The 10,318-nt window shown below is 36.6% G+C and overlaps 1 protein-coding gene across 1 annotated transcript; it reads right to left on the bottom strand.

The window, feature by feature from the left end:
* Positions 1-8,137: 8,137 nt before the first annotated feature.
* Positions 8,138-9,134, bottom strand: LOC149160846 (senescence associated gene 20-like). Its single transcript, XM_089435414.1, has one exon. It carries the CDS (start codon positions 8,680-8,682, stop codon positions 8,338-8,340), a length of 345 nt encoding a protein of 114 aa, XP_089291540.1. The 5' UTR covers positions 8,683-9,134; the 3' UTR covers positions 8,138-8,337.
* Between the last annotated feature and the right edge of the window lie 1,184 nt (positions 9,135-10,318).

Here is a 10,318-nt window from a genome sequence, read left to right as displayed (position 1 = left end):
AAGCTTTAAACAATTAATGAAAAGGTACCCAAAACTTTATAATGCATCTCACCAATGAAAAGGTACCCAAAACTTTATAATGCATCTCACCAACCAGAAAACCTTAGCTATCGTGGAAGCTTTTATATCATACCATAACTATAACTATATTTATTTGTTACAAAATGTCTTCACATATGTCAAGCAAGAGCAGGAAAGCGTCCTCCATATTTGTGGTCTCTGCCCACGTGAACGTCAAGCTTCCCATGGTTATCGTTATTTTACAGGAAATTCTCTCTCACAACATACAAATATGTAAATAAACTGATTACTTCACAATTACAACGCATACATACAGGGAAGGCTGCCAAGTTATATGTATTTATCATCAGACAGCGAGGACGAGGCCACGCATGGAATTAGCGTTGGATTTGATGAGGTGGCTCTGCCACAGCAGAACGGAACACCGCTGGCTCTGCCACAGCAGACAAAGATAAGAAAAAAAAGAAATTAATATAAAATAAATTGCTTAACTATTTAATTTCTGCATTCAATTTTATTCTATATAACACCACTATGAATGCTCCCAATTTCACACCAATCCCTAACTGAAATAAAAACAATGTAACAGTCCCCTCGCTGAAAGAAAAGCAAACAGCAGAGCAGATTGCTGTTGCTGTTGGACGACAATGAAACGACCAATGCAATGCGCTCCCCGAAGGCCTAAAGATGCAATCAGTACACAATGAGTAATTGGGTACTTATCTAGGCGGAAGTGCATTTCTTTAATGAAGCACCTGAGTGCAGTCCAGCTCAGCGATATTCCCACACGAGTGGGTGGTATCCGAGCACGACTTTCACTCTCATTGCTCACTAAGAGGATCGCAAACCAACAAAATGACAGCGCGCTTCAAGAATCGATTGCCACGTCATTACGACTGCACAACTAATAAAAATTACATTTTCGGCGCACATTACTTGGCCATGACATGGTAAAACGAAAAAATTTATAATGTTTTGTATTCTCTAGGTCCGGGTCAATTGATGGAAGGAATTTATTTATTTAATAAGATTTTTTTTATTTACACGGGCATGTTATTATTTGAATGGTGAGAATTTGGATTGAGCTTGACCCTTTTTATAATAGTTTTATTTTCTCAAAATAGATTCTATCATTACAAAATTTGAACTTAATAAACGCTAAATCACACTTGCACTTTTTAGAATAGTTTAGTTTTTTCAAAATAGCTTCTATCATCACAAAGTTTGAACTTAATAAACGCTAAATCACACTTACACTAATTCATGTACATATAATATAGCCTCATTCCAAAACCTTTAAAATGAGAGCGTTGAATGTAACATTATCCTGCATGCAATGATGCAATCTCACACGCCTTAGATGAGAGCAAAGTCACGCAAACGTTGCTCATTGTTGTCCTAAGGCTGTTTGTGGAAATTTAATTATTTACATTATTTGAGAATCTCTATGACAACATGTGCGTGTGTTATTCTCGGGATTCTCAGTATTAAAGTATTTTATAAGTTTCAGAGTTTTTTTAATTTAAAAGAGTTGTTTTAAGAATATACTTAAATTAATAAGCTGATTATGAAGAATTTCTAAGGGAGATTTCATAAGGTATCTCATGTAGGTAATGCGTTTAGAGAAGTAACCTTCAGAATTTTTTTATATAGGTAATGAATTTTTTTTATATAGGTAATGATTTTAAATTATTTTTAATAAAAAGTTTATATTTATATATATGAGATGTAGATTAGTTGTTTTGTATGAGGTTTAGATTTTATTAGGTTATTTATTTAAATTTTGTAATGTTGAACCTCTCACAATTATAATAATAATATTTACAAATGGGGAAATTGTTCTTCCATCCAATATTGAACCTTGCCTTAACCTAACCTAAGCTTAGCTTATATATATATATATATATATATATATATATATATATATATTATTTCAGAAAGAAAAAAAATGTTAATTTTATTATAGTAGGGTAAAACCAATACATCAAGATCCATTTGAAAACAACATGAAATGAAGCATATCATCGCACAGTCCAGTGAGCATATAGTAGTCATGTGCTATATATATATACCCAAGCCATGTTGTTTACATGGAGATCATATGTCACAATTTCAAATCAAATTGAATCCATAAAAAATACAAATTATTTGTACATGTCCAAACCTTTTATATATAAAATTGATTTTGCTCGACTAAGAGTTAGAAGTTGATCTTCAATAGAGATAAATAAATATGTCATCAACCTGAAACCCAAATGTGTTTGGCAAGAGTGAAAGCCTACCTTTTATAACCATTGGAATGTTCTTTTCCTTGAATAATTGTGATGAGTCAGCCTACATTTGTGGATAACAAGAAGAACTAACTATGAAAATTTTCCTACCACTGATTGACAACAAAATTATGATTTTCCCAATATATCGATTGTCTTGTGATGCAAATTCTTTTGGAGTGAAAACTTGAAAAAGGAGTTGCAACATGAGAGATATGTTCCTTCTTGATACTTACAAATACAAGATTAAGATGGATATACATTTTGTGTGTGTGGAGGGGTACCCTGCATAAACTCTATGTTGAGCATAGAAGAAATTACACATCTCCTTTAGTTTGAGCAATACACTAATAAAATTATATCAAGTTGATATAAAAAATATATATATATATATATATATATATGATAAGTTGAACATTTATTTATTTTCTTATCTATGTGGTTCAAAGGGATGGATCACTTCCAGTTGACTCAATGATGGAGCCTGTCAAGAGAATGGAACCCGTGACCTCTCAATAGAAAAAGTACTTTAACGATGTGGGCTCGACCAATTGAACTAACCCTTGAAACTATATGAAAAATTGGATGTATATATAATTGAAATATATTATTTAATAAAGACATTTAATGTGGAATGGTTTATCCTAAGTGAACCTGAAAGGTAATGAGGAATGGTTTCTCCTTTTTGTAATCAGATGTTTCTGAGCTTGTCCCTCAATGCCAATTTTCTGGCATCACTGCTATTTTCCAATAACTTAGTGAGGGTCTTCCATATAACAAAGGGAGTCTCCTTACCATGTAAATTCAAGACTATGTGGTCTCTTACACTCTCGAGGATGATCCTCCTAGCTTTTGGGGTATCCTTCTTCCATTGGGCTAACTGTTGTGCATATGATATTGCTCGCTTTGGAATGTCAATTCTGGTGTACTCCAACACACCATTATCATCAAGCACTACTTCCATCTTTTCCTTCCAATATATGAAATTTGAGGTTCCCTCAGGGGCATACTCCATTCGCAATTCGTTGAAAGACATTTTCCCACACGAAAGAAAACTACTTCACATAATCTGGAAATCAAAATATCTGAAGGATAGGCTCAATAAATAGCTTTCTAGTGTGATTTTTGCTATGATGCCATGTATAAATTAATAGATTTTTTCTACTACTCATGTAGTCGAACTAAAAATGAAAGATTTTCCTCTACTATTATGTGGAATGGAAATCACAATTTAGAAACACATGCAATGATATACAACCTTTAAAACACCACAAAAACACAATGATTTACAAGGGAACCTAATTAGCAAAAACGCCTCTGCTACTTTTCATTAATCAAATGAGAATGAGAAACTATTACAATGTCTTGCTTTGATCTTAAAGCACACTCTGTACTGTAAACCTATTCTCCTGCTAGTTGTCTTGCTTTGACCAACACTTAGCCAATTCAAGGCCTAACTTGCTCCTATTTTTTTGCGCAATCCTAGAGGAAATTAACTACTAAAAGATAGGAATTTTCTCCTAATTTCTTGTGCAATTCCTAAGGAATGTTTCACATGATTAACTGCCAAGCCTATACACTCAACTAGTATACAATTGATAATTACAATGTGCCTTTTCCTCCACTCTGGCTAGTAATTTCAAATCTCATGCATGTCTGGGCTATTTTTAGCTTATTGACTAGCTTAACTGAGAAATAATTGAGTTAACACCAATTCTACTACTCAATTGACCTTCAACTGACTCAACTAGTTTCTTGAGCTCAGTTAATTGAGTCAAATTTAAAATAACTGAACTAAATTGCTAAATTTTAGCAATCACTAAATGCATGGCTCTACTTCTAGCCTATAACTCAAATTTATTGAGTAAATTAGTAAACAAAGCCATGTCACACAATTTAACTACAATCCAAGTCATCTTGTTGACGTGGAAAATTTGAATTACTAAATTTGACTAAGGCACAAGTCAAATTTAGCCTTTCTTGCTACATTTCTAACACATATACTTAACATGGCTACATAGAACTCTTCACAACTCTTTTAACCATAGCTCTTTATGAGGTGTGTTGAGGGTTCCATCCCACAACCACCATAGATGTGATGGGGACGAGATTTTGGGGTGAACTAAAATCCCATTTCCCCAATAAAATTGTCTTGAAGCTTGTGGGTTATGGCCCGCGAAGCCTTTCAGAATCGCTTCTCTTTAGGCACAACAACAGTCATCTTATCAAGATCCTTAAGGAACCCGATATCTAGCAAATGGTCAGCTTCATCAATTACAAGCACCTTCTTGCCCATCAAACGCCTTGAGAAACATGGGGTATTCTCAATATGGTCCTGAAACCTTCCAGGAGTGACCACTAATATCTGGCAAGGATTTGTTTGTAGTCGTTTCTATTCTTTTGGTAAGCCGGTGCCCCCAGTAACTACTTGTACACCAATATTTGCATGGAATTTCAACAAAACATTGACCTCGACAGCAGCTTGACTTGCAAGTTCCCGAGTGGGACAAATGACAAGAACAAGAATATACAGTCTCATATATTACCTCAACCATTGTGACATCGCCCGCGTCCTTGAAAAACTCTGCCAACTCGGCACTGTCGACACTCCAGGGCAGATTCCCCACGAATACTTTGATGTCTGCAGGCGCCACTGCCTTCCTCTTGGTCGCAGGGTCGAGACACCTCGAAGAGGCGCTCAAGCGGTCATTGCTGATAACGGACGACGAACTGAATACACACGATGGTGCGGCCACCATGGAGAGGGACGAGGGAGACTCAGGAAATCAATGTTATCTCTTGCAACCATCAACTCTAAACCCGCCTATGAAATGAAATGGAATAGGGGCTCAAGCCCGGGCTACTAGGCAGCGAACTCGTAACACAGATTTAAATCATAAACCTGAACCTATAAACAATTCACACTCAGACATAAATTCACAAAGAGGCATTTTTCATTATTTACAAACTCGGTTACAATTTAAGGCATCTCAGCCTTAATCAAGAATTCTTCAGCGACTACATTTTACCCTCTCTCACACGCACAAGTTTTTCTCTGTCTTCTTCATTCCCTAATGAATTCTTAATATCTTATTATACATACATTTAGTTTTAACTTAAATTAGTTCATTAACTGAATTCGGTTCATGGTTGGCCTGGTTGTCCATGTGGTTGCCCATGTGTCTTCTTTCTCTAATTTGTTTTTCCACTATGGTGTTTGAATGCCCCTGCTTCAGACTCCCAAGGTACAAAAATTATGACCTCCTGGTCATATGCATTTCCTTAGCAATTCTACCCATTGTTTCACTTCTTCAGTGGAACTGCCTTCATTGTCTTCTATGAGCTGCAATCAAACCTCTGCAATAACAAGTCCTCCCTGCTACCATATACCTTACCAAGCTTCTCTCCCGAGCTTAGTCTTTTGACATCTCTCTGGTTCTCTCCTATGGAACCAATTGAGCACTCCTGCTCCAGGGTTGCTACAATCTTCTCACCTTCACAAAATAAATTAAAAAGTTACAAGCTTACAAATCTTCAGCAAAACTGTGCCTCTTCTTTCTTTGCATGTAAAAACTTCTTTCTGTAGGAAATCTTTTCCCGCTCTGATACCACTTGATGGGGACAAGATTCTGGGGTGAACCAAAATCCCATTTCCCCAATAAAACTGTCTTGAAGCCTGTGGGTTATGGCCCACGAAAAGCTTTCGGAATCGCTTCTCTTTAGGCACAACAACAGTTATCTTATCAAGATCCTTAAGGAACCCCATATCTAGCAAATGGTCAGCTTCATCAATTACAAGCACCTTCCTGCCCATCAAACGCTTTGAGAAACCTGGGGTATTCTCAATATGGTCCCAAAACCTTCCAGGAGTGACCACTAATATTTGGCAAGGATTTGTTTGTAGTCATTTATGTTCTTTTGGTAAGCGGGTTCCCCCAGTAACTACTTGTACACCAATATTTGCATGGAATTTCAACAAAACATTGACCTTGGCAGTAGCTTGACTTGCAAGTTCCCGAGTGGGACAAATGATAAGAACAAGAATATACAATCTCATATATTACCTAAACCATTGTGACATCGCCTGCGTCCTTGAAAAACTCTGCCAACTAGGCACTGTCGGCACTCCAGGGCAGATTCCCCACGAATACTTTGATGTCTGCAGGCACCACTGCCTTCCTCTTGGTCGAAGGGTCAAGACACCTCGAAGAGCCGCTCAAGCAGTCATTAACTGATCATCATTTATCAGTTAATGATAGTATATTAGCTGATCATCCATTTAAAAATGATATGAGATACATATGGAAAAAGCATCTCACCACAACTCTCATCACATAATTCTAACTAAAATGTTTTTAGTGTGTTAATATAAAATGTCATATTTTAGTCTGATCACAGAATTCTGAGAACTAAATTTTTTTTTGCGTTAATATGACATGTCATATATTAGTCTAACTCTTAATGTTTTAACTTCATCATACGTTGTAATCAAAGTTCTTACAAAATCAGTTAGCCATTCGGCATAATTCCTTTCTGTACGCAGAATAATCTATCTTTTCTATTAATGTTTATGCAAAATAAAAACATCTAGATATACCTTTGTAATCTAATAAACTAGGTTTAATAGAGAAGTGCCGCATACAGTCTGCAAGTACGTGAATCCTTTTAGAGAACCTGCTACTCACTTCTATGGACTTGAGCTTGTAATTAACTCCCGTGAATTCAGTCTTGAGGCCCATCAAAGTATCGTTCGTCACAACTTGCATTACAATGGGCAAGCCAGCACATGTGACAAGAGTCAGATATCTCGTGCATTTAAAATTTTGTGTACATTAAGTAAATGGTTCTCAATCATCTAAATGTAGAGTAAACAAATGTTCGGTGATGATAAAATAACCATATTATTATTCTGAATTTTGTGGTGTTGATTTTCATTTAACGTAAGGTGTATATTTTTTTCAGATAACAAAGACTGGTTTATATGGTTTATACAATATTTTCATACAAGATCTCTTCCCTATAGATTCCACAATTAAAACTAATGATATAGTTTCAGTCTTTCTAAAAGAGACTTTATGGTGAAAAAAAGGATAATTAAAACTAATGATATAGTTTCAGTCTTTCTAAAAGAGACTTTATGGTCAAAAAAAAAGGATATAAAAGGATTCTAAAAGAGATTTTATGGTGAGAAAAAGATATAAAGGGAAAGACTGACCTATACTATCCATGTGTATAATTTTATAAAAAAATAGTGTCAAATGATTCGACAAAATCTCAAAAAAAAAAGAAGAAGAGTAAATTCAACAGCTAAGGGAGTAGGGTTGAGCCTTCATCCCTGATTGTGTTATCTTCTAGATGTACAAAATGCATATAACCTGTATCTTCTGTAAGACCCTGGTTAAACAGTGAATCAACTACAAAATTTGACTCCCTGGAAAGTAATCTGAATAAAAAACTGATTGAGGAAATTAATATAAGATATCCAACCGCTAAGATTCGGAGGGGATATCCAAAATCCCTGGTCTTTGAGTTTCCATAAAAGAACGACATAAAAATAATCAAATCAGAGCCTTGGTCGCAATTCCAACTACAATAATAATTTTTAATGTAATGAAAAATGATGAATAAGATCGATCAAAATATTGTAAATTGGTATGGAAATGATAAATATATTACAAGTTGCAAGATGAATATGGGAAGATGACCGGATCTCACTTAAAGCTTTAAACAATTAATGGAAAGGTACCAAAACTTTATAATGCATCTCACCAACCAGAAAACCTTAGCCATCGTGGAAGCTTTTATATCACACCATAATTATAACTATATTTATTTGTTACAAAAAGTCTTCACATATGTCAAGCACGAGCAAGAAGGCGTCCTTCATATTTGTGGGCTCTGCCCACATGAACGCCAAGCTTCCCATGGTTATCGTTATTTTATAGAAAAGCATCTCTTACAACACACACAAATGCAAATAAACTGATTACTTCACAACTACAACGCATACATGAACAGGGAAGGCTGCCAAGTTATGTATTTATTATCAGACAGCGAGGACGAGGCCAGGCATGGAATTAGCGTTGGATTTGATGAGGTGGCTCTGCCACAGCGGAACGGAACACCGCTGCCTCTGCGTTTGCCCTGCCAACGTGGAAGATGACGATGAAGAGGAGGGCGGGTTGAACTCCGTCACGACGACGGAGGTGTTGAAGTATTCTCTGAGTTCAGTGACTCCGCAGCCCGCATTCGCTAGAGTCCAGACGTGAACCCAGTACACGGATTCGTCCTCGCGACCTTCGGCCACCACCAGGTTGTGGCCGAGCGCAGTAATGGAGTAAGGGGAGAAGGAGAAATCAGTGTGTGTGGAAACGCCAGTGAGCAGAGGCATCAAGTACTGGCAAGAGGGTGGGCCGTGGAATCGCCAGTCCAAGTCGGGGGCCAAAATCCCCTGCACAGTCTCTGCATCTCCCGTTCCTAGTGCCTCGTACAGCCGCCTTACCACTCGTTTGTTCTTCTCCTCCACCGCTCTCGCCCTTGGGTTCGCCAGCTCTAAAATAACAGAGGCACAATGAACGTAATGTCGATAGAAAGAAGAAGAGATTTTTACAGGTTAAAGATAGTCTATAGAATAGACAGTCTTGTTATCTGATTTCTGCATTCAACCTTTTTCCTATCTAACTTGACAATGAGTACTCAGTGTTCCCAATTTCTCAACAATCCCCCACTAGAATAAAAACAATCACCAATCCTCTCACCGAAATAAAAACAAACAGCAGAGCAGATTGCTGTTGCTGTTAGGAGGACAGTGAAACGACCAATGCAATGCGCTCCCTGAACGCCTAAATTGCAGAGGAAGATGCAATGAGTACACAAAATGAGTAATTGGGTAGTTATATAGGCGGAAGTGCATTTTTTTAAGAAGCACCTGAGTGCAGTCCAGCTCAGCGATATTCCCCACGAGTGGGTGGTATACGAGCACGACTTTGACTGTCATTGTCCACTAAGAGGATCGCAAACCAACAAAATGACAGCACGCTTCAAGAATCGATTGCCACGTGTCATTACAACTGCACCACTTATAAAATTTATATTTTCGGCGCACATTACTTGGCCGGCAAAACGAAAAATATTTAATGTTTTGTATTCTTTAGGCCCGGGTCAATTTATGGAAGACATTGGGTTCAGGTAATTTATTTATTTATTTAATCAGAATTTTTTAATTCACACTCGGATGTTATTATTAGAATTGTGAGAATTTGGATTGAGTTTGACACTTTTTAAAAAAGTTTAATTTTTTCAAAATACTATCGTCACAAAGTTCGAACTTAGTAAACGCTAAATCACACTTACGCTAATTCATCTCCATATAATATAGCCTCATTCTAAAACTTTTATAATTAAAGCGTTGAATGTAATATTATCCTACATTCTATAATATTCAATGATGCAATCTCACACACTTCATATGAGGGCAAAGTCACGCAAACACTGCTCATTGTTGTTCCAGGGTTGATCGTCGAAATTTGAATATTTACATCATTCGAGAATCTCTGTGCCAAGAATTGCTTAAAATATATATATATTTTTTTTTTAATTTAGGATAATCGGTAACTGGTGAGAGTTACCTTGAACAGATAGATGGAGGATCAAATCTAATTGGCTGCCACTATAAACCTAGATTACATGGAGGATCAAATCTAACTGGCTGCCACTATAAACCTAGGCTACATGCAACCGCCTGCCAGCCGTACAATAGCAGGAAACTTATGCCTCAACAAGAGCCGAGACCTCCGCTATGGGGTCGCCTACTCTTCTAGCCAAGACACAACAGGTCATATATATACTCAATGAGATTTAAGCCCTCATCTCATTGGTGAAACTTACGGTTAAACCCCATATCAATGTATTTAAAAGTGTGTTATGCTTAGTATTAAAAATTTTAATAAGTTTGAGAGTTTTTTAACTTCGAAAGAATTTTTTCAAGAATATACTTAAATTAATAGGCTGATTAAGAAGAATTTCCA

Source organism: Pinus tabuliformis, chromosome 5_2 (assembly GCF_031772625.1).
Source record: "Pinus tabuliformis cultivar Carrire ecotype Pingquan chromosome 5_2, CPIR1, whole genome shotgun sequence".
Taxonomy (NCBI): Eukaryota; Viridiplantae; Streptophyta; class Pinopsida; order Pinales; family Pinaceae; genus Pinus; species Pinus tabuliformis.
The sequence above is the reverse complement of the archived record's forward strand: the minus strand, read 5'-3'. Positions and strand labels throughout refer to the sequence as shown.

Bases quoted from the DNA above. Each gene is read 5' to 3' on its own strand.
- LOC149160846 (XM_089435414.1), bottom strand. From the start codon at position 8,682: ATGCCTCTGCTCACTGGCGTTTCCACACACACTGATTTCTCCTTCTCC.